The sequence below is a fragment of the Chlamydomonas reinhardtii genome, chromosome 13, assembly GCF_000002595.2.
Source record: "Chlamydomonas reinhardtii strain CC-503 cw92 mt+ chromosome 13, whole genome shotgun sequence".
Taxonomy (NCBI): Eukaryota; Viridiplantae; Chlorophyta; class Chlorophyceae; order Chlamydomonadales; family Chlamydomonadaceae; genus Chlamydomonas; species Chlamydomonas reinhardtii.
In genome coordinates, this window is record NC_057016.1 from 2552032 (window position 1) to 2575319 (window position 23288).

Genomic DNA, 23288 nt, shown 5'->3' on the forward strand with positions numbered 1-23288 from the left:
ATTGTTAGAGAAGAAGGCCACATTCTCTCAAGGGCTTCGCGAGCTCAGCGTCGCGCTTACCTCTTGCGCACCCAACAACGATCAAAAAGTGGTGAAGTTTGCAAGCGTCTTGCCACGGCTAATGGTGCTCCTCAAATCGAGGTACACTAACCCAGCATTGTGGCGCGAAGCCAGCGGAGTGCTGCGTCTCTTTGAGGCCAGGTGCTCGCAGAGGGCGGAGACGCTCAGCAGCACCAGCGCCGTTGTCCAGAAGTACCTGGGAGAGGTTGAAGCTTTCCTGACCCAGCACGACCTAGACATGCCGGACGTTGCCATCAGCAGAGAGGCCTTCGCTGCTGCGGCCCTGGCCAACGTGCCCCTTGAAGACATCATGCTGGGGATAGGCGCGGGAGCGCGGCAGGTGGGTGGTGGGGTCAGGCAGAGGCGCACTGCGCCGGGCGTGGGGCAGGGGCGTGTGACAGTGCAAGATGGGGCGGAAGCGGGGTGTCGGTGTCGGTGTGTGCAGCCGCCCCCCCCGCCTTGTGACCTTGGCAGCCCCAACGGTATGGCCGGCCGCTCGCTTTTCGTTCCCGATCTCAACAAACAGTAACCCACATCTGGATCACGGCAGGGCATTGACGCCCATTACGACGACACCGGCCCCATCCTGGATGACGAGGAGCGGCGGCGGCGCATTGAGGGCAGCGCAGGCGTCGGCACCGCCGCTGCCCCCGCCGCAGCGGCGGCGGCGGCAGCCGCGGCGTCCGCAGCTGCTGCAGCGGCGGCTGACGCCGCGGGGGCAGCACCAGTGCCTGCAGCTACAGCCGCAGCTACAGCTACAGCCACGGGCACGGCCGGCGGCACGGAGCCCAGAGCAGGGGCGGGGCCCGGGACAGCTGCGGGGACAGCGGCAGCGGCAGGGACAGGGGAGGGAGCAGAGGTGGTGCAGGGGCAGGGGCAGGGCGGGGAAGGAAGAGGCGCAGGCGCAGGCGCAGGCGCAGGCGCAGGCGCAGGCGCAGGCGCAGGCGCAGGCGCAGGCGCAGGCGCAGGCGCAGGTGGCGAGGTCGGTGGAGGGGGCGCGGGGGCAGAAGGCGGCGGCGGGGCGGCGGCGCCGCGCACACGTGCGCAGCAGCGGGCGGACATGCAGGCGACCATCCTGGAGGGGATACAGGTGGGTGGGTGCGCGCCGTGTATGCAAGGTTGCACGCGTGTACCAGCTCATGTGTTGTTTTGCAAGGATCGTGTTAGCGGGGTATCGCCCAGCAGGCGGCCGTGTGCATCCCGCACGCATAGTGCAGCTCCTGCCTGCCTGCCTGCCTGCCTGGCTCCCTCTCCGGGCCCAACCCCCTCCTCTCCCTCTCGCCCCCTCCCTCCTCCCCATGCAGGCGGTGTACAGCGGCATGTCGGCCATAGCCCGCGGCACCGAGGTCATTGAGAGGGAGCTGGATGCAGTGCTGGCGGCGTTGCAGGTGCGAGCGCGGTGGCGTGGGGCGAGAGGCGCGTTCGTTTCATTCCAACCCCAAGTTAACCATGCTTTCTCACGGGGGGGGGGGGCTCCACCACCCTACGAAGCCAAAACTCGAAGAGGAAGTCAAGGGAGGTAGCGCGCAACATGCAGAAGAAATCAAGACACGCTGGCAAGGCGCCGCGGTGCGCTATGGCTGCTCCAGCGCCTGAGGGCGCGGGCAAAGTCTGGAGCTAGCACCTCCCTCGTTTCTAAACCACTCCGCAACACACATGCACACACACACACATACACACACATACACACACACACACACACACACACACACACACACACACACACACACACACACATTTCACGTGATCTGGCAGAATAACCGTGGAAACCGTAGTCACACACACACACACACACACACACACACACACACACACACACACACACACACACACACACACACACACACACACATATACACATGCACATCGACCACCGCGGAGCTCGTTTACTGGCGTTGGTATTTGTGGGTGCGCGCATGTTTGGCCGAATTGTTTCGTTTATGCTTGTTAAACACACATGCGCACATACTCCTACCTACAGTCTCGAAACGCCGCCGACGCGGCTGCCTCCTCCCGGCCGCCGGCATCGCGGCGTGTGGTGGCATCCCTGCCGCGCATCAAGCTGGATGAAGCCACGCTGGACAGCATCGGCAGGTGGGTGGGCCGCCGGGGCGCGGGTGTGTGCGACTGGGAAGCGCGGAGCAGCCGCACACATGCGCGCGCGCACACGCACACACACACACACACACACACTTCGTTCTGCTGTTTTTTCAACACACACACATATGCATATGTGTGGGGCGGTGGGTTGATGCCGGCGTGGGGCCGATGGGTGAGGCCTGCAGGGCCGCCGCTACCCCGCACCTCACGCGCGCACCTGTGACCCCGTCCTAGGCTCGCACGGCTGGCCCGCCTCCCACCGCCGCTCGCCGCACCAGCTGTGTTTTTCTGGCGCCGCACTCGCGCGCCCACTGTACCCTGCTGTGCACCCACTTCGCATGTCGCCGTGTGTCGCTGTGTGTCACTGTGTGTCGCTGTGTGTCGCTGTGTGTGGCTGGCTGGCTGGCTGGCTTGTTGTGTGTGGCTGCAGGGACTCGCAGTGCAGCGTGTGCACGGAGACGCTGGCGGCGGGCGACGAGGTGCAGCTGCTGCCGTGCCGGCACGCCTACCACCCCGACTGCCTCAGGCCGTGGCTGGAGCAGGTGAGGGGCTGCGAGGGGCGGGGCGGGGCGGGGTGTGGCGAAACGCATGTGGCGTATGGGTATGCTCTCTAAAACACACACATACACACACACACACACACACACACACACTTGACACACACACCTCACCCTTTCTGCCTCCCCCCCCCCCCCCCCACACACACACAGAACAACAGCTGCCCGCTTTGTCGTAAGGAGCTGCCAACGGACGACCCGCGCTACGAGGCCAAGAAGGAGCGCGAGGCGGAGGAGGCGGCGGATCGCGCCGGCGCCGCCAACGCCCTCAGTCACAACGAGTTCACCTACATTTGAGATTGCAGGCAGGCTTGACAGCGGTAGGCCTGTTTCGGCCTGTAGTTCGCAGGCTTGACACCCTTGGGCGTCACTGGCGTAACGATGCAGCGTGATCGACGTGTCGATGAGATGTGCTCTAGTATTCATCTGTACCGTATGTGTATATTGGAGTGAGAGTGTGTCGTGCGCACAGGCGCCGTATTCATGTGCGGGTAGCGGCCGGTGGTGTTGGGCTGTGCTTCAACAGCTGGAATGGGATTCTGACACGGTGCACGCATGTTGGATTTACCAGGTGGAACGCAAACATAGCGACACGTGTGCATGGGCCCTTGCGTTGATGCGCCTGCTGATGTGTTGGGGCTGGTTGCGGCGGGTTGTGGCGGGGAGCATGAGGGCTGGTGGACGGGGCAAATGCACTTCGGCGGTTCGGTCTGCGGACAGGGTTTGGACATGCGCACGCATGTCTGTGGTCAAGTCTCTCATCGCATCTTCAGACTTAAAGCTGTGCGAAGAGTTACATCTTCCATGTATACTTCAGCTACAGTGGCCCATAACCGTTGCGAGTACTCCTTTCGACAACGGAGAAGGAGCCAAGTCGCGGAGACAAGTCAAGCCGCCGCACCGCGCCTCATACTGGATGGCTAAAACTAAGGCATCCTCTAGGGCTCAGGCACATGGTTCTGAGCAGCGGGGTACCCCCAGTGGTGCACAAGTCAATGCTCATGCAACGTCGTTTCGGCACCTAACGCCAGAGCTGCTCCGCCGCATCGCCGCGTGCCTGCCGACAAACGATGTGGCTGCTCTCTTTAAGTTCGCAAACAAAAGCACGGCTGCCGCCCTAACCGACTTCACCGCTGTAGCCATGGGCGAGACGGCCGCGTGGATGCTGTGCCCAAAGGATGGCATCGTGCCGGCTGCGCACTCGGGCTTGGCTGCCGCGGGCTCGCCGCTCCATCCCTAGAAGTGGTTCCGCCTGGCTGCCCCCGGTCCAGCTGCCGGGAAGATTATGGCGCAGCACTGGATGGGGCCGCAGCTCTGGCGCGGCCTAAACCTGCGGCAACGGCGCCAGATGCTTTGCACTGCCGCCTCGTTGGCGCCCCACCACCACGGTGCCCTACGCGGCGTGCTCGCCGCTTGTGGCTGCACTGTGACGCCCCCCGTGATGGCCGCCGCAGCCGCCGTCGGCAACTGGGACGCCTGCAAACTGCTGGCAGCGCAGTACGGCTGCCCGCGCGACGCGGGTGTGTGCCGCGCGGCGGCGGCGTCCGGCAGCTATGCGGGGCTGCAGTGGGCGTCAAGGGGCGAGCAGGAGGAGGAGGCGGAGGAGGGCTGGGCCGACCCACATGACAGCGTGTCCACCTCCTCCGAACCCCTCGCCCTGATGCTGGCGGCCTGCCGCGGCGGCCGCCTCGAACTCATGGCCGAGCTTGAGGAGACACGCGCGTACGACCCCGCCTGCGAAGACATGGACGACAACATCAACGACCAGCTGCGGCTGCTCCACGCCGCCGTCGACTACTACTGCATCAGCGAAAGCAGAGCAGCAACCGCCCCCCGTGGCTGTAGCAGCAGCACCGGCAGGCGCGGCGGCAGCGGCAGCAGGAGCGGCAGTAGCAGCCTCGGCAGGCGCGGCCAGGGCCAGCAGGGAGCGGCTGCTACTGGCGAGGAGGTGTTGGAGGCGGTGATGGACCGACTGGGTGGCGAGCCGGCGGCTATGGGCCTGATCCACCTGGTGTCGCGCTGCCCGCTGCCGGTGCTGCAGCGCTTCTACGACCGTGTGCTAGGCCTGGGCGGACACGACGATGATGTTGGCGCTGGCCGCGACGGTGGCGGCGCGGGCGGCGGTGAGGGCGCGGCGGGTGGTGCGATGTTGGGCGGCGGCGAGTACGGAGGCGGTAGCGACAGCGAGGATGACGAGCCGGCCAGCGAGGACAGCTGGGAGGGGCGGCACATGCACGCCCGCATGAAAAAGAGCTGCTGTTGTGGGTCATCCCGAGCGAGACAGACGACTGGGAGGCCAAGACGGAGTGGATGCTGCGCGAGAAGCTGGGAAAGGGATGGGGCTGGGACACCGTCGCGGATGCGCCAAGCCGCTGGCGCGCGGCGGCGGAGCGGCCGGACTTCGTGACGGCGCGGCTGCCGCGGCTGGCGGCGCACGGCGTGGTTATCAACACGCGGGAGGGCGCGGTGGCGGCGGCGAGTGGGGCGGCGGAGGCTGGGCGGGTGGAGGCACTGCAGCACGTGCTGGGCGAGGTGTGTCCGCGGCTGGAGCTGCCGGCAGCGGAGGTTGCGGCGGAGGCGGAAGTGCTGGAGGCGGCTTTGGAGGGCGGCTCCGCGGCCGTGTGTGTGGTGCTGCAAGAGCACGGCGTCGCGTTCTCGCTGTGCGACGTGCGTAGCGCTGCTGGGCTCGGCCACGTTGAGCTGGTTCGATGGCTTGCCAGCACGCCCGGTGCCGTGCGGGTGGCCGGTGCCGCGGGCGCGGGTGATACGGAGGCCCGGGAAGCATGGTGCTGGGTGTTCTCGCGTGTGGCGGAGGCTGGGTGCGACGTGCCGCTGCTGCGGGTGCTGCACGAGCGGTGCGGCGCGGCGGTGGATCTGGTGGCGGTGGCGGCTGGCGGCAGCGTGGAGCAGCTGGAGTGGGCGGCTGCGGTGCTGCGGGCATCGGGGCGGGAGCCCATGGTGAGTCCAGCGCGCGACTGCGGTGCTCCATGCCGCCTGTCGGACCCAAGTTCGCAAGCTCAGAGCTGCTTCTGCCCGCAAGCACCTCACCCAGCTTGCCGCTAACCCTCCAGACACCGCCACTGCCGCTGCCGCCTCTTAAAACCCATGCCCATCAAGCACCCTATCAAACACTTTCAACAGGCTCTGTCGGTTGACGAGCTGTGGCGCGTTGCCAACGCCTGGGGCAACACCACCACCGCCGACTGGCTGGTGACTGCGGGGTTGGTGCCGCTGCCGGCGCTCGAGTACATCTGCGGCCGCATTCGGGAAGAGCGCGACAACTCAGGCACTGCATCGGCAGCCGGCGGTGTGGCCTGGTGGTTGAACGCAATGAAGCGGTCGGAGGTGGCGGCGTCAGCTGGGGGCGCAGCTGGGGCGGCGGCGGCGCGGGGCGCAGCCGATGCGGCGCGGGCGGCGATGTGGCGGCAGCTGGTTGGCGCAGCACAGCAGCGGACGGCGGCGGCAGCCGGGGGTCGAGAGCAGCTGCGCTGGCTGCAGCAGATGCAGCGTGATGCAGCGCCGGTCGCGGCGCGGGGGCGGCGGCACTGAGGCGGGGTTAGCCGTACGAAGCTTTGCTGTTTTGAGACACGTTTTGGTGGTGGGGCTGCCAGAGCGGGAGGGCGCAGGCTAGGGCCAGGCCAGCAAGTATGAGTGCTCGGAGAACAATATGAGGGAGAGGATGATACAGGCGATGCAAACAATGAAGAATTGTGCAACACAAGCTGCGTGCAGCCACTGACTGCGACTATTGCGAGATTTGCGACATGGGCTGAGGCGCTGAGCACTGAGAAGGGAGCAGGTGCCTGAAGCTGAGGCTACAGGAAACGCCGCTCTGCATAGGGGATGCCAACGGGAGTTCCCTAGGTTTACACCGCAGACTCTGCACACGGCCGCGGCAAGTAGCTTCCCTTCGCCGTGCACACCACGGATGCTGACGTTGCAAGGGCAGGCCTGTGACTCGTTAGACACGGGAAACCGCAAGTCTGGTACTGCGTCCGGTATGCTGCTCTGGCGCAAGGGCCGGAATGAGCCTGATCCACAAGTCGCAACTTGCAAGGCACGGTTTGTTGATTTACACATCACCGCCTTCAGAAACTTGCGTGTCCCCGCAAAACTCCCTGACTCCCACACGTCCGACCCGCACTCCAAGACCAGCAGCAGCCTCTCCCTCCAGTACCAGGCACCGCATCGTCACGTTCGAAATGCACTCCTCTGTCTCTACGGCAGAACTCCGACCCTAATGTCGCGAGCTCTGCCGCCTGCATGCTAATCAATATCTACAACCCTGGCAGGCAGGCGAAAAGCGCTGCAGGCCGCTCCTGCAATCCGCGCCATCTCGCTGCCGCAACCGCACCGGTTCCTATCCAGCCCGCACGCGTACACAGCGCCTCGGCGGCCGCCCAAACCAAAAATTGACCGAGGGTTGGGCTCGACCGCCCACGCCTGGGAACGAGCTGTGCTGCTGTGCTGGCCAGCTTCCGGCGGATGCCGACCCACGTAAAGCGTGCCGCATTCCAAGGTCTCGCCGTCAAGGCCCTCCCAGCCGTGACTGACGTGACACCGCATGCTGCAGCGGCGGTGCACATGGACTCCGGCACGTTGCCCTCTGCCTCCGCACACGCGTAGCGCTCCACCGCCCATTCCAACACACGCCCGCGCGCCTCCATTCTCCCTGAGCAGCACTAGCTGCAGGCGACTGCGAGCGTAGCACCATCTGCATCCCGCGCAAGCCGCCCCCAACTGCTCCTGCTGCCGGGGATAGCAAGGCCCGCCTGAGACACCAAGGTGCGCCACCGGCACCGTGGCGACTGCCCCGCCCCCAGATATAAAACGGGCCGGGTCTGACCAGTTGCCCCGGGCCGGCGGGCCTGCTGACCCCCTTTCCTCCACCACACCACTGCTATCCGCCAGCTGTCCGGCAGACGGCTGCTCGCTGCTAGTGTTGCTACATCGCCAAGCTCCAAGCGGGCTCCATTACGGCCTTGCGATAGCCTGGCGCGCTGCTGCAACGAGCTAGCCACCTGTCTGACTGACGGCTCCCACGCTGACCGCCGCTCCGCCTGCTCCGTGGCCCCCGCAAGCGCGCACTGCGCTTACTGAGCGCGCTCCTCAACGCGGATGGTCATGTGGAAGGTCGGCTTCATGATGAGGTTAGCGCTGTGGAAGGGAGGAAGAGGAGGAACCAGGAGAGAACGCAAGGGTATTTAGTGGTTTGTTGGTGTTGTGGGGGGCGAGGGAGGAACGCCGAGAGGAAGGGGCGCAAGTTCACTGCCAGCCTGAAAGCTTCCGTCACCGTGCCAGCCCCAAACTCACCGACCCTGAGCCCGCGGGCGGGCACGCTTCAGGACGGGGCCCTCATCGGCAAAGCACTCGCTGACGACCAGCTTGGTCTTCAGGGCACCCTTGTTGTGCTTGGCGTTGGCAGCGGCCTGGGGCAGGGGCAGGGGAGGGGTCAGACCTCGCCTGAGTTGTGGTCTGTAGTGAGCGTCCGCCGGAGACGCACCAGAGCGCCCAACCCTTTTTCTAATTAAACCAAAACGCGGTTCTCACCGACATCAGGCACTTGATGATCTTCTCGCACGCGCGGTAGGGCATGTACTCGCAGAGCACCAGAGCCTCCTCGTAAGAGCGGCCGCGAATCACGTCCAGCACACGGCGGATCTGCAGAGCAAATTGTTTGCTTAGCCATGTCCGTGGTAAGTCCCGAAGGCGCCCAGGAACTCCTCAGCTGCAAGCCTCACCTTGTCCGCCGACCCACGCTGGAACTTGAGGTGGGCCACGCCGGACTTCACCTCGCCAACCACGGCCTCAGCAACAGGGGCAGCAGGGGCGTCGGTGGCGGCGCTGCAGACGACGGTGGCAGTCTTGCGAGCCACGGGCGCCTGCGCCGCACAATGTGGAGGTCAGCGCTCGCTCCTTCCACAGCTAGCCTCATATCGCACATACTACACCCAATTCCTCACAATGCGAGCAGGGCGAACGGCCGCGGGGCGGAAAGGCTGCACGGAGCGCGCAGCACTCCGGGCAACCAGAGACGAGGAGCAAGCACGGAGGGCCATTTTGACCTCCCAGTAGAAATAACTATTGGATGGTCTAGACTATGACCTGCAGGAAGTCTCGTGGTGCTGGACAAGGAGTTTGGGGGCCTGAACGTTTCCCCCATGCAAGTTGACAAGTCCACATCCTCCCTTCAAATTTATACTGTCCACAAATTCGGCGTTGTTATATGCTCATTATTATTTTAGAAATGACGCCGTGAACTGCTGTGGGCCCAAGCCGGCAACAAGGGCCTTGCACTAGAATGGCCTCGACCGAGCCCGAGCTGCCGTTTGATGTGCTGCAGTCACGTTATGCAGACGATGATGATGAAGATGTAGCTCTAGCTCAAAATGTAGCTGCGCAGCCGCCGGCTGTGAACCCGGCGCCTGCCGGCGCGAACGGTGCCTTGGCTGCGGACCCGGCCGCTGGGATAATAGAGTCTGACGAAGACGAGGATGACGGCGAGGATGAAGGCGAGGTCGTGCTGGCGGAAGAGGACGAGGACGTGGAGGACGAGGACGAGTTAGCAGAGGCGCTGGAGTGGGCCGACATGCGTGATGGTGAGGTTAAGTCCCGCCTTGCAAGTCCCCCACACCCCCACATAGTCCTTGCGCCAGGGTATCGCGAAAGGGGTGTAGGGTGTGTGGTGTTGGTAGCCCCGGCTGCCCCGTGCTGTTGGCCTGGGGCACGGTTTAAAGCAGCCGGGCCTGCCTGCACAGGCCCAGGTCCCCGGACAGGTTCACGCAGGCCCGCATGGCAATGCCGCACAGCGCATTGCTGATCCAGATCGTCACATACAATCTTACATACATATTTACTCGCACAAACTCTGCTCACAGACATGATGGGGCGGGGTAACAACGCCATCAACTACCACGCCGGGCTGCTGCGGAGGCCCAACGCCGCCGGTGGCGCCGCGAACCGCCAGGCGCAGGCGCCAAAGAACTCTAACATGCATGTAAGCAACTTTGCTGCAAATCCTTTGCGTGTTGGCCTTCTGCGCGCAAACATTGACCTGCATGCCCGCATGTGCCCTGGAGTACCTCTCTGGCCCAGCCCACCGATCCACCTGCGCACTTCCACCATGCCGCATGTCCGCAAGCCGTCAAGCGCTTGCCCCGCACTTCCTCCCTGCCGCACCTCCGCTCCTGTGCGTCTAACCAGCCCTTGTCAACCCTGGCCTCCTCCCCTCCACACAGCGGCTAGATAGCCACCTCAACACCGGGCGGATGGGCGGCGGCGGCGGGGGAGGCGGCGGCGGGCACGGGGGCGCGATGCTGGATGACCCGATGGACGCCCTGCACGGCGTGTCGGCCGGCGTGTCGTCCCGTGTGGCCAACACGGTGCGCTCCAACGCCATGCGCGAGGCGGGCGCGCAGCGCATCGCCTCCAAGGACAAGTCCGACCGCGCCACGGTGGAGCAGGCCATCGACCCGCGCACGCGCATGGTGCGTGGGGCTGCTGTCAATCTTCTTGCCTTCTTCTGCATGGTTCTGTGCCGATGGCCGGGGCTGTGTTGGCCGGCCGCTGCGGACTCGATGCGTTGCGCAAATTATTCTGCCGACCGGACTCGATGCGTTGCGCAAATTATTCTGCCGACCGCAACCCGCAAGCCTCGCCCATGACTCCTTCCGGGCCGGCCTCCTCCTGCTGCAGGTGCTGTTCAAGATGCTGAACCGCGGGCTGTTTAGTGAGATCAACGGCTGCGTGAGCACGGGCAAAGAGGCCAACGTGTACCACGCCAGCGGGCCGGACGGGCGGGACATGGCCATCAAGATCTACAAGACCTCCATCCTGGTGTTCAAGGACCGAGACAGGTGAGAGACACACGGGCGGCACTTTTAGGCGGTTTTGGTTACTGGTCGCTATCCGTTGTGGTTCGTGCCCCAGATACATGGCTTCCTTGGGCGGGCGGGAGCGTCATATCTGGAACAGGGCGTTGGAAGACGGGAGCGGGGCTGCGGGAGTCTAGGGAGCAGGCTGCATGCAGCGGCGCACTACAGGCGCTTTGGCGATAGAAATCTCAGGCCTGGTCACCTCTCCGTCGCATTCGCACCCCGCCCTGACCATGGCCCCGGCCCGCACACGCACGTGCGCATGCACGGCCTGCAGGTACGTGTCGGGCGACTACCGCTTCCGCAACGGCTACTGCAAGTCCAACCCGCGCAAGATGGTCAAGATGTGGGCGGAGAAGGAGATGCGCAACCTGATGCGCCTGCGGGCGGCCGGCATCAACTCGCCGGCGCCGCTGCAACTGCGCATGCACGTGCTAGTCATGGAGTTCATCGGTGAGCCGCGTGGCGGCATTGCGCAGACTCAGCATGTGGACTCACATGCATTTGCAGTGTGTTACTCATCCGTTATCGGCGGTGTGCCGGTTGTACAAATGCAACGGCGTGTGTGCGAGCAGCGACAACTGCACGTGACTAGGCGCTGAATATATCTTGCCACCGTTGCTTGCCTCACCAACAGGCGACGACGGCGTGGCTGCGCCGCGGCTGCGTGACGCCGGCCTCCCGCAGCCGCGCCTGCGCACCGCATACACGGAGATGCTGCTGGTGATGCGCAAGCTGTTCCAGAAGTGCAGGCTGGTGCACGCCGACTTGTCCGAGTACAACATCCTGTACCACAAGGTCCGGCGTGGAGGCGGGACTAAGCGAGCGAGAGCGAGGGAGAAAGAGGTTGTTTACGCGCCGATATACTTGCATGTGCTGCTGTCGGACAGCTTTTTGCATGGCTGGTGCTTAGATTGGCCTCTAGGTGATCGCGGGCGTGGATGGAGTTATTCATGGCCTGGGCGGAGGGTTGAAGCATGCGTGGGTGATGGGGGTTTGGAAGACCATTGAGATTGTACGCCGCACGTATCTGGGTTGCCTGACTCACTCATGACGGCGACCTTCGAAGCTGCGGCAAAAGCAAAGGTTAGGTAGCATGCGACGTGCGAGACGGCTGCGTCAGTCCGACTGCGCACTACTTTGCTCCTCGACATCATCCTTCCAACCCGCCCTCAACGGGGCAGTTGTCTGGCCACACCAGCGCGCACCATCTCGGCACCGCACCACACCATACCCAATCAGCAATTCCACAGCACACACAGTGTCCCGCCATGCATGCCCACCACCGGCACCCAAGCCTCCCTCAATCCCGTCAACCCCAAACGCCGATCCCACGGCCCGGTCCCTCTTTCATCACACCCCGCAGGGCGAGCTGTACATCATCGACGTGAGCCAGTCGGTGGACCTGGACCACCCCAAGGCGCTGGACTTCCTTCGCGAGGACTGCAAGCACGTCAACGACTACTTCCGGCGCGCGGGCGTTGCCACGCTCACGGTGCGCGAGACGTTTGACTTTGTTGTGGACCCCGCCATCAACGACGACAACGTGGACGCCGCGCTGGAGCGGCTGAGCGACGTGGCGGCCAGGTGAGCATGGCGGCGGCGGCGGCCAGGGCTGCGCGAGGCTGTGGACGTTGGAGTGGGGTTTGGATGGGTGGGTGGATAGGGTTGTAGGGGTCGAAGGGCTGCTCGGGAGGGGGAGCAGGACGTGTCAGCAGCACGGATGCTGCTTGGCCGCAGCTGCAGCATAGGCACTTGTGGGTGATGGGGGCTTAGACGTGGGGCTTGTAGAATCAGGTGAGATTACGCCGCACGTATCTGGGTTGCCTGACTCAATCATGACGGCGACCTTCGAAGCTGCGGCAAAAGCAAAGGTTAGGTAGCATGCGACGTGCGAGACGGCTGCGTCAGTCCGACTGCGCACTACTTTGCTCCTCGACATCTTAGTTTCCTCTGTGCCTCCCCACCGCGCACGCACTGCCAGAAGTCATACACCTTTCTCCTCCATCACTGAACCGCCATCCCCGCACTCCAACTTTCGGTTTCTGACCCGCACCCCTCGCGCTACTTGCCGACTCCGCCCCGCCCCGCAGCCGTCCCATCAACGTGGCTCCCGAGGAGGAGGTGGCGGAAGCAGTGTTCCACCAGGCCTTCATCCCGCGCTGCCTGGAGGAGGTGGTCAACTTTGAGCGCGACCACGCGCGGCTGCAGGCGGGCGGCAAGGAGACCGAGGGCATCTACTTCCAGGCCATCACAGGTGCGTCAGGCTGGTGATGGTCGAGACTTGGGGGAGGCGGTCCCACGGGTGATTGCGCTGCTTGTGTCGCGCTATTGGTGCTGCTGTTGCAGCGGCAAGGGTTGTGATGGGCGGTGCGGCCGGGCGGGTAGGCCATGGGGTGGGATGGGCTGTGTCGGTGCCGGGCGCCATCCTGGGCTGCACGGACTTGCATGCTGTGCTCCACAGCAACCGGGCCTGGCACCTCGCCTGCATCTTCAGTTGTGTGTTGGCCATGCTGCTCCGCTGCTGCTGCTGCCGATGCCCATACAGGCATGCGGTACGACGGCTCGGGGGCACGCGCCAAGCCAGCGGCCGGCGGCGATGACGAGGACGACGAGGAGGAGGGCGAGGCCAAAGCCACTGCCGTGCCATCCAAGTCCAAGAAGGCGGCTAAGGGTCGCGCGCCGGCCTTGTCAGAGTCGGCTGCCGCCACAGCCACTGCGGCTGCTGTTGGCGCGGCTGGGGTTGCAGGGGCGGCGACCGAGACGTTCCTCATTCCCACGGCCGGCAACGCCGACGGCGCGGCCAGCGATGGGGGCGAGGGCGAGAGCGGGAGCGAAGATGAGGACGATGATGAAGACGACAGCGATGATGAGGGCGAGGAGGGCGGCGCAGACAAGGACGCGCTCAAAGCGGCTCGCAAGGCGAACAAGAAGGCGGTGAAGGAAGCAAACCGGGAGAAGCGGAAAACCAAGGTGCCCAAGCATGTGAAGAAAGCCAAGACGAAAGGCGGGAACAAAAAGAAGTAGAGCGGTGTCGAGGGTCGTGCGTGTGGTGGACATGATTGTATGGGTGTGTTTCTGTGCGTGTGTTGTTGGATGCATGCACCTGCATGTGGCAGCGGGCACTGGTATGGCGAGTGGCGGCGTGTTTGACAAGTGTGTTCACATGTGATGTTGGACCGATGAAACAAGTGCAAGCAGACAAACTCTTGACATGCAGGTTTGATGACGCAACACTGTTTAATATTAGCGCAGGAGTGCAAGCTTGGACTATCAGGCGGAGGTACAAAGTTTGGGCGGCAGGCTGGTAACACAGACAAGGACAGACAGGTGCTGTTGGTGCGCAAGTAGGCATGCGGCGGCGTATGGTTTGTTGTGCCTGCACCGCCGCAGTGCTAGTTTGCATAGTGCCATATATCTACAGAGGGTACTAGGATGTCGATGGTACTCGCGGTGGGTGCGCTGGGGTTGACACGCTGTCGAATTGATGCAAACATCCGCGCGACACACTCGCGAGACGGTTGGATTCCTGGCTCAAATTATTGTGTAGTCTCAGCCTCCGTGCATACCCGATGCACACGCGTGTAATAGACTGGTACCAACTCGAGGCCCAGCCATGCACTTCTGCTCTGCCGCTGCAAATTGTTTGCCGTCTGCTTGGGGTATGGGCGTCAGCTGCACCCTACGGGACCTAAACCCTGTCCCATCGCACACCAACCCGAGGCCCACGTCCGAATTTGAAATGCCGTCGATACACACAGAATAGACCTCCCAAGCTCTATATGAAATTGCTATACTGGTTATTAAATAGCTCGCTCCCTCCAACACGCGTTTCCTCTGTTTCCAAAATCACAGCGGCGATTTCGCTTTCTGCATTAGCGCCATGGCTCAAGATATGCGTCTCTACCCATCATAATAGCAAGTGACAGCGCTCGACCGCTTTGGGGCCGCGTTCTACATTAGATAATTAATGTTGATTGAGCGTCAGTTACTTCTCGCGGTGGCCGCTGCATGCCTGACGCTTGGAGTCTTCGCAAATGACCCGTTGAGGTTCACCCCACACTTCGACCTGCTTGCCGCGCCTGTCGGCCGGGTTACTCCCCCCGAGCACGAATGGGCACAACACTTGAGGTGCGCACGCAGCTCGGGGCGCGCTCGGGGGCCTTGCGCGCTCGTTGAGTTGAGTTGCGTGGTGCGTAAGCGAGGCTTTCTACCACGAGTACTGCCAGCTTGAGTGCCATACCTCATCCGCAACACCTACATCCTCAGCTCTGGCTTGCGTGCCGGGGTGTTTTTCATGCCGCCCACACAGCCCACACACACGCCACACGGAAGCATGCCGCACATGCACATGCACATGCGCACGCGCACGCACACTGTTTCCAGGGACAACCTGCATGAGGACCTGGCGTACTGGCGGCACCGGGCGCCGCTGAAGGCGAACGCTACTTTGCAACTGTACGAGAAGCTAGCACAGCCCCAGTACACAGCCATCTTTAAGCTGGTTCTCATCTACAAGGTGACACCAAGGGCATATCTGGTTTGTCAAGTGGCCTTTTCTGCGGGGCGGTAGTCCGCCCAGGTCCTTTTCGTCGCAGACGTCACAGGCATCCACGCCTCTTTTGGTTGCCCTTGTTCCCTTCGCCCGTGACACCACAGAATCAGATCTACTACCCGCTGCGAGACGACCCCCAAAACCCGGAGCCACCACTGCCCTGCGCACCGCAGGTACCGTATGCGTGTGTGTGCATGTGTGACTATGTGTGTGTTCGGAAAGCAAATACCGGTAGAAGAAAGGGTTGACGCTGTGGGTGCCAAAGCTGCTGGGAAATGTATGTGTGTGTGGGTGGTGCGGACGACCTCACTGGTGGACGGCGCCGGGACAGGCGCTGGGCCAGGGCTCGCCAGCTGTGCGGCGTGAGCCTGCGCTGCACTCCGCCACGATGGCGGGATGGACAAGGCCCTGCAGCGCGGCGAGCGTGGGCCCACGGCGCGCGTGTGTGTGTGTGTTAAAGAGCACAAGGAAAACGTTGCGCAAAGACAGTGTATGCGATGCAGCAAAGCGACGGTTTACGGATGTTACCTGAATTTACCTCGCATACCTGCTGCGGTGAGCCGCCGGTCTTACCAACCGGAAATCGCGCAACCCCCGCTACTCTAACCTCGAGGGGGGATTAGTGTCCACACGCTCTCAAGGGTGCAAACCCATGCATGTGCTCACGGTACCGTGAGGCCCAGGCACTCCTACGATTCCTAGCTCCGCGTCGCTACTCCTGGCCGCTAAGTCCAAGCTCCCGCCCAATCCTCGATGAAATTCTCACCTACGAGCGAATAAGAAAACAACAGAGCACAGGGCGGCAGCAGGGGAGTGTCACGAACAAGAGCGAAGGAACATGTTTGCGCGGCGGCGCGCGACGAGCAAGAGCAAACACGCAGCCCAGTCCCAGCCCAATAAACTATACAAGGGGTTGCGCGATTTGGGAAAGAGACGGAGGGTGGGCGACCACGAGCAAGTAAACAGGCGGGGGACGTGTGTGTGTGTTCTGGTGTGTGTGTGTGTGTTCTGGTGTGTGTTCTGGTGTGTGTGTGTGTGTGTGTGTGTGTGTGTGTGTGTGTGTGTGTGTGTGTGTGTGTGTGTGTGTGTGTGTGTGTGTGTGTGTGTGTGTGTGTGTTCTGTTCGCCGGCCTTAGGTTTGGCGCTGGAAGGCATAGACCGGGAGGGCACTCAGCCAAGGGCCGTATGTGCCTGGCCCGGAAGAACCCCGGACAGGTCCATACGCGTATGCCACGCTCAACTCCTGCCTACCTCTCATGCCCCACACACGACAGATCGATGCTTTCTACAAGCACCTTCAGCCGCTGTTGGACCGCGGTGATTTGGAGCTGCCGGACGTGCTGTTTGTGCACAATGTGGACGACAACATGTGAGAGAGCACTGAGCAAACATTAGTGAGACAGCGCTTTGTCGGCACCGGTCAGACCACCGCCGATTCGTACACTAAAACCGGAATCATGGATCCTGCATGAATCCTGTATGGAGACACATGGGCCACATGGGCCATGAAGGGAGACAAGACTAGGCTGCCGAATGCCCAGGCCGGGGAGGCTGGGCTAGTGTGCTGGGGTCCGTGGTACCATAGGTTACAGTGACTCAGATGGGGCCACCTCTCATGCACGTGACTTGACGTACACGGGGTGCTTAACCAAGCTGTGCCTGCGCCTCTCTGCCTCAGGCCGCGCTGGTGTGGTCCCGACAAGAACTGCACAGCGCCGCTCCTCAGCATCATCAAGACGGCGGACGGGGCGGCGGGCAGCGACACGGATATCCTGATCCCGCAGTTCCTGTTCCTCGCCAAGTCCACGTACCACTACCCCTGGCACCTGAAGAAGGACATAGGTGAGCGCTTGATATCAAAGGTGGCAAGGGACAGAAACTCCTCGTATGGCCACATTGCCACATGGGCTATATTGGTTGAGTGTGACGAATGCAACTTGCGCTTTGGTGCTTTGTGGAAAGCGTGCTAGCTCAGTCTGGCCTATGTTTGCCTCTGCCTTTTCCACAGCATACTTCAGAGGACGGCCTTTCTGTAGCCATGCATGGTGGGTGCGCTAGGCTCCGGTACAACTCGGTGCACATGCCATTACTTGAGGCCTTGACCCACTTCAGTATGCGAGACGTCAGGCTGCATGCTCACGCGCTCGGCTCTGTGAACGGCGCGCCCAGTTTGCCTGTACGGAAACCCACAGCCCAGTTTTCGCCTTGCCCTCGTGGCCAATGCTGGCCTACAAGTCCTCACCATGACCTTCCCCGCTCCCTGCCCTCGTGCAGGACCAACAGGTTCCTGCCCAAATGCGACACGACCTGCGTCAGGCCGTGGATGGCATACCTGTCAATGCAGGTGTGCGGGAGCGTAGGGCAGGTCATCTGTTTAGCGGAGTGCGTGCTGCAGTACGCGTGTGTGGTGCCCGGGTCGTGTGCGGGGAGGAGGTGTTCCCGAGCCCCACTCAAGCTCCGCCCTGAGGGTTAACTTTTCACTTGAGTTTCTACTGCAGGATGAGGAGCAGGGCCGGGGGCAGTCAGTGCTGGATGTGGCTCTCGTGGAACCTTGGCAGGGCAGCAGCTCGGTAGGTGGAGGAAATGCAAGAGGAAATGCTTCACGTGGATGGTCAAAACGGTACCTTACTTGAGGTCCTGACATGCCCTGCGTTCTGCCTCACATGCTGCAGTGTATGCCAAAGCAAGCGCCGATAAAGACTACTGTGCCCCTGGGAAACCACACCTACTTCAAGTAAGGGGCTAGGCTGAGCTGAGCGGGGCAGGGCAAGGTGGGCTTGAGCTGGGCTAAGCTGCATTCGCATTCGCATTCGCATTTAAGAATTTGGGTGAAGGTGGGCGGCAGAGCGTGGGGCGGGGCGTCCTCGGGGCACAGTTGTTTGCATCTAGCATTCACTGTCAAGTATCTTCCTCACATCGTCTGCAACATGAACAGGTACCTCCTGCATTTGGAGGGCAACACCGCCAGCTTCCGTCTAGACCTGGTGAGGGCCATAAGGCACCTCGATGACTCACGGCACACAGCGGTTCATGCTTCGTGTCTCGGTTTCTTGGTTACAACATACACATATACAACACATATACACATATACAACATACACATATTGCACGCAGTCCCTAAGCCCTACGAACGCCACCTCATTTTAATCTCTTCACAACCGCATGCAGCTTCTCCACACCAATTCGCTGGTGCTGTACCAGAACCAGCCCTTCCTGGCCCACTACACACGGTGCGTGCTTGCAAAACCCCGCTTGGCTCTTGCTAGTGCTGCTGTTATTGCCTACAGGGCCGCTGTTCTTCCCCTTGACCTAGCGCGCAAATCAAGCAATGTTAAAGCGTACGCCACTGCACACTGTGTTCCTTGTGGTGCCCCCTGCGTGCACGGGTGCCTGCCTCTATTTTCCGCATGCAGGTCGCTACAGCCCAATGTGCACTACGTGCCGTTTTGGAACACGACCTCACGAGGGATGGGCATGGAGGACATCTACGACGTGATGCAGGTAGGTGCGCCCCGTACCTGTGGGGCCCTGACCTCCTTCGTCCAGAGCGCCCGCCCCCGCCCATGCACCCATGCATGCGCACAAGCCAGTTGCCCGATTATACATTGTGGCATGCATTTCACAGGCGGTGCGGCACACGGACTCCGTCCGCCCGCAAGACATCTTACGTATTGTCCGGGAGGCGCAGACCTTCGCCGTCAAGTGAGTTGGGAGTGTCTGTCGGTCTCCCGCTGGGGCGCTGGTGAGCCCTGAGGCAGGCAACACCCAATGCCCGTTTGCTGGGTGCTGGTCCGTGGCCTATTGCATTGCGAGCTGCGGCCACACCGCGCCGCCTTACCAAGTGCCCGAGTAGCCTATGTCATGGCGCGTGCACTTTCCACGGTACCGTGCCAGCACTGTAACAACACACATGTGCGTGCCTCGTCGCCCACTCCCCCTTGCTTGTGCAGGTACCTAACCGTGTCGTCTCGCGCCCGCTACCTGCGCGACGCGCTCCAGTCCTACAAGTCGCTGTTTGAGGACATGGACCCCTTCATTGAGCAGCTGGTGGCGCGCATACGGGAGCGGGGGTTCAGGATACCGCCTGCAAGAGCACCGGCGCATAGGAGTAGAGTGCGGAGGCGGGCGAGCTGACAGGTCGTCTACTCGTCTGGCCAATGGACGTGCAATATGGGGAGGTGCATGAGGGGGAAGGTGCATGTGTGTGCCGCTGAGGCGTGGCCGCGTGGGTGAGAACTGGGACTCAAGTACGGTGGAGGAGCATTGAGTACGCAGACACCAGCGCCAGTATCACCAGACTTTCTGCAGGATGAGGAGCAAGCAGCAGTGGTGATGCGTGTACTTTGCACGTGCGGCGTGCGGCGCAGCAATCCTCGCAACTACCAACACCCTAACTGACACACGGGGACTACCGTACAAACGGGCTTCCCCGCAACTGTCAAGAACAGGGGCGGCGGCACCTGGCGTGGCGGTTGGTGCGCGGCGCGAGTGGGAGCTGGTAGTTGTACACGGGGGCGTGTGGGAGCTGCGGTGGAGTACGGCGGAGCTCGGCGGAGGCTGGCGGTTGGCGCGCTGCGCAAGTGGGAGCGCTTAGTCGTGCGCGCACCGCACGATCGGTCTGCGCAACCACGAACAATACACGTTCTCCAGGTTAGTTCGGGCGGCGCATTCACCCCCTCCCAGGGTTTGCCTGCCCCCTGCTCCCTGTCCCCCGCCCGCCCGCGGGCCGTTCGCCTACGGTCCTGGTTGGCCTGTGACGCGCCTCGCCAGACGCCAGCCCGCACTCACCTGCAGTGCTTATCGTGAACATCGAGGTAACATCCGCTGGCAGTTGGTGCTGAAGGGCGTTCCTCCGCTGCTCGCAAGCGGGCGCCAACCCCTTCTGACTGGCCGCTAGCTGTAACCGTGTGTCGGCTACTGAAGGGCAATCCTTCAAGCAATCATGCCGTGCTTGGATGTAACTTTGCAGCTCAGCAGTTTTGGTTGGCCACTCGCCATCAGGGTAGGCTCCCTTACTTGGGCAGTAAGATCATGTCAAGGGGTCCTCCCACGTGCGGTCCTCCAAACCCCAAGGGACCGCCGGCAGGCCGTTAGAATAATAGATTCCCTGAATTGGCACCACGTGTGTACGGGAAAGCCGAAAGCGCCGGCCCGGACCCCTTTCTCGTGCGTGCCCACACGTCTGGGTCGCAGGGCCCCCCCTTTGCGCGGATGCATGCGTGTGGAAGGGGACCTTGGGCCTCGCGCACCACGGGCGGGGGAATGGGGGGGGGGCGGAGGCCCTCGAAGCAGGGGCCCCCATTAGCGCCCCCATTAGTTGAAAGTTGCGACTGTGCCCGTGTTTGGGGTCAATTGTGTTCCAAAGGTCACGCTCATGGTATCACCGTTACTTTCCTCGTCTACCTGGCGGGAGGTTGGCTCAGCCTTGGCGGGCGGGCGGGGATCGGATGCGCCCCTCGGACATGGCCCCCTTGTATGTACCTCACAAGCAGAAAGGCTATCTAGCACCAGAGCGTACACCCCTGCATGGCTGCTACCTCAAGACTCCATCCAACGGCCGGCTGGTGGACCAGGCCCACGCAGGCCCATGCCCCCTTGCTCATTGCCTTGACATACATGCAGGATAGATGCATCGATGCCTCGTGACCTCACTGCAACACCACATGGCACCCATGCACACGTCCTGCTCGCCCCCATACCATATGCATACCTCCCGGCGGCTGCCTCGCGGTCAGACTGCAGCCTTTCAAATACGTAGTTCAAGTAACAATTTACACAAAAGCATGGGCTCTCGCACACCACGCACGCGACCAGCAGCAGCAGCAGCAACAGCACACTTACAGACGATCCCAAGTTCTCAACTACAACGCAGCAACGGCCACACATAAGCAGTTACATCGCTGCAACCGCAACCGAGGCCCAACGGGGGGGGGAGGCGTACTGTCCACAGGCGGTACGGGGCAGGGCCCGCCCCGCATGCGCAATGCACGCCATGCAGATACGGCGCCCACGTGATTCCACCCTCGCAACCAGCTGCTGCAGTTGCCCCGCCCCTACACCCCGCACCCACGATGCATGCACCCATCCTGAGACTGCCCACGGCTGCGGCCAGACTCAGCCACCCCAGCCGCCCCACGCCCCACCCTGCCACCGCTGATACTGCCATCGCCGGCACGTGGGCCGCACGTCGCCTCAGCAACACGTCGCCATCCCTGAATCCGCCACGCCCGTCCCTCGCACGGCCTAATCTGCCACGCATGCCATTCCCACCACCCGTTGGGCGTCGCCGCGAAGCCATGGACAGCGGAGCGCCAGCGGGCAGGGGCGCTGCCCGGCAGGGCGCCAGCGGGGCCGGCACGATACCCAGCGGTGGGGGGGAGGGCACCAAGGCGGGTAGGGGGTAGGGAGCTCCCGCGGCCACAGCGGGTTCGTCTGCGGGGCCGAGGGAGGGGAAGAAGGCAGTACAGGTGACGAGAGGGGCGATCGTGCACACGGAGCTGCCGGCAGGAGGTCTGCCCCGCCATTGCGAGGTCCGCTCCGAGTCTGCCACCTCCCACCCTCCGCTTGCGCCTCCCTCACAACCCGCGGGTCCCGCATCCGCCCATTCCGCCGAATCCGCCCACTCCGCCGCCTCCCCCCTCCATAACCCTTCCATGCCCGAACCTCCCCACCCACGGAAGCATCCTCACCTGGCCTGCAGCCACCTGGGGCCGGGGGGCCATCAGCGCCAGGGCCAGCACCAGCTTTTGGGGGCCGGCGCCGCCGCTGCCGTCTCCCGCTGCGCCTGAGCCCGCCCCCACTCCTCAGCAGCTTGCAACTGTGCCCGATGGAGCTGCTCCCTCAACTGGCCCAGATACGCCTCCTCAGCCTTGCGGAATCTCGCCCAGTCGTCAACCCACTTCTTCTGAGGGCTGCGGCCGACGTCCGGCGCTGACGACGCCGAAGAGTCTGGCTCCGAGGCCGGCCCCGCGGCTCCCGGCGCCGGCGGCACTTCGGGCGGCCGAAGAGCAGGCGGTCGGGCGTTAGGCTCCACGCCGATTGCCGCGGCGCTGACCTGTAAGATGCTCTGTTCGTAATCAGCTATAGCAGCCTTGTGGGAGTCACCGACCCAGCGGTGCACGAAGCCCGAGCGCCACCTCAGGCTCGAGCTTTGTGCACCGCTGGTTCGCTGAGTCCCACAAGGCTGCCATAGCCGATTACGAACAGGGCATTCTGGAGGTCAGCGCCGCGATCGGCGTGGAGGCTAACGCCCGGCCGCCTGCTCTGCGGCCGCCCGACGAGCCGCCGGCGCCGGGAGCCGCGGGGCCGGCCTCGGAGCCAGGCTCTTCGGCGTCGTCAGCGCCGGACGTCGGCCGCAGCCCTGAGAAGAAGTGGGTGGACGACTGGGCGAGATTCCGCAGGGCCACGGAGGCGTACCTGGGCCAGTTGAGGGAGCAGCTCAACCGGGCGCAGCATCAGGCAGAGTTGCGCGCCCTCAACGAGCAGCATCAGGCACAGTTGCAAGCTGCTGAGGAGTGGGGGCGGGCTCAGGCGCAGCGGCGGCGCTCAGGCGCAGCAGCGGCGCTCAGGCCTGAGGTGGCGCTCGGGCTGGGCAGGCACATGCTTTGCGTCTAGGACGAGCTCGTCACCACGAGTGAGGCACTGAACCGGAAAGGGTGCAAGCATTGCGCTCGTCGACGGGCTCTAATCGTGGCATTTGACAGGGCCCGGCTTGTCAATTCCTTGGACTATGCAAATGCAGCCCAGTCACTGTGGAGTCACTTGCAATGCTGGAAAATTTTGGTAGGCTATAATCCCCAATTATCAATTTTATAATTGAGACTGCGTGGACCACGAATGAGGCCACCGGGGAGACGACCGTGGGACGCGTGGACGCCCCGACCCCTCAGACCTGATCGCGTGGGAGACGACCCTAAATCCTCAATGGTGCGACCAAGAATAGGTTCGCGTTGCAAGTCAGTTCAATTCATTTGTATGTAGCGCAATCTACTTGGGCAAAATCAGCATGAACACCGAACCGGGATGCATGGAAAGCGCGGAAGGCGAGAAGCCGGCCGCCCTCCCTGCTGCCGTGACAGCTGCAGCCACGTGCCGGCTCGTGACTGTGTGCTGTAGCACAGGGCTTGCATCTTTGGGGAGCGGC

General features: G+C 62.9%; 6 protein-coding genes across 7 annotated transcripts; 4 read left to right on the plus strand and 2 right to left on the minus strand.

The window, feature by feature from the left end:
* Positions 1-34: 34 nt before the first annotated feature.
* Positions 35-3536, plus strand: CHLRE_13g580750v5 (uncharacterized protein). Its single transcript, XM_043069560.1, has 6 exons — positions 35-400; positions 611-1150; positions 1365-1448; positions 2042-2154; positions 2591-2702; positions 2871-3536. The coding sequence occupies exons 1-6, from the start codon at positions 122-124 to the stop codon at positions 3012-3014; spliced, it is 1272 nt and encodes a 423-aa protein (XP_042917535.1). The 5' UTR covers positions 35-121; the 3' UTR covers positions 3015-3536.
* A 48-nt stretch (positions 3537-3584) lies between these two features.
* On the plus strand, positions 3585-6776 carry CHLRE_13g580800v5 (uncharacterized protein). The gene is made up of 3 exons (XM_043069561.1): positions 3585-4840; positions 5002-5675; positions 5859-6776. Exons 1-3 carry the CDS (start codon positions 4003-4005, stop codon positions 6264-6266), a joined length of 1920 nt encoding a protein of 639 aa, XP_042917538.1. The 5' UTR covers positions 3585-4002; the 3' UTR covers positions 6267-6776.
* On the minus strand, positions 6569-8832 carry CHLRE_13g580850v5 (uncharacterized protein). Of its 2 annotated transcripts, none has more exons than XM_043069562.1 (5): positions 8681-8832; positions 8459-8599; positions 8268-8378; positions 8031-8146; positions 6569-7874 (listed from the first exon to the last, which is right to left on the minus strand). In XM_043069562.1, exons 1-5 carry the CDS (start codon positions 8774-8776, stop codon positions 7811-7813), a joined length of 528 nt encoding a protein of 175 aa, XP_042917536.1. In that variant the 5' UTR covers positions 8777-8832; the 3' UTR covers positions 6569-7810. The 2 variants fall into 2 exon arrangements, with proteins under 2 accessions (XP_042917536.1, XP_042917537.1); XM_043069563.1 differs by having other exon boundaries at positions 6778-7874.
* A 92-nt stretch (positions 8833-8924) lies between these two features.
* CHLRE_13g580900v5 (uncharacterized protein) lies at positions 8925-14191 on the plus strand. Its single transcript, XM_043069564.1, has 9 exons — positions 8925-9316; positions 9596-9714; positions 9956-10204; positions 10413-10573; positions 10869-11044; positions 11229-11389; positions 11958-12178; positions 12685-12848; positions 13140-14191. Exons 1-9 carry the CDS (start codon positions 9019-9021, stop codon positions 13616-13618), a joined length of 2028 nt encoding a protein of 675 aa, XP_042917539.1. The 5' UTR covers positions 8925-9018; the 3' UTR covers positions 13619-14191.
* Positions 14192-14394: 203 nt separating this feature from the next.
* Positions 14395-20060, plus strand: CHLRE_13g580950v5 (uncharacterized protein). The gene is made up of 14 exons (XM_043069565.1): positions 14395-14722; positions 14978-15110; positions 15251-15319; positions 16420-16514; positions 16824-16987; positions 17154-17190; positions 17420-17489; positions 17644-17715; positions 17818-17879; positions 18081-18129; positions 18314-18375; positions 18559-18646; positions 18771-18847; positions 19096-20060. Exons 1-14 carry the CDS (start codon positions 14562-14564, stop codon positions 19277-19279), a joined length of 1323 nt encoding a protein of 440 aa, XP_042917540.1. The 5' UTR covers positions 14395-14561; the 3' UTR covers positions 19280-20060.
* A 398-nt stretch (positions 20061-20458) lies between these two features.
* On the minus strand, positions 20459-23144 carry CHLRE_13g580976v5 (uncharacterized protein). The gene is made up of 5 exons (XM_043069566.1): positions 22697-23144; positions 22396-22561; positions 21835-22199; positions 21157-21577; positions 20459-21045 (listed from the first exon to the last, which is right to left on the minus strand). Exons 1-3 carry the CDS (start codon positions 22744-22746, stop codon positions 21867-21869), a joined length of 549 nt encoding a protein of 182 aa, XP_042917541.1. The 5' UTR covers positions 22747-23144; the 3' UTR covers positions 20459-21045; positions 21157-21577; positions 21835-21866.
* Between the last annotated feature and the right edge of the window lie 144 nt (positions 23145-23288).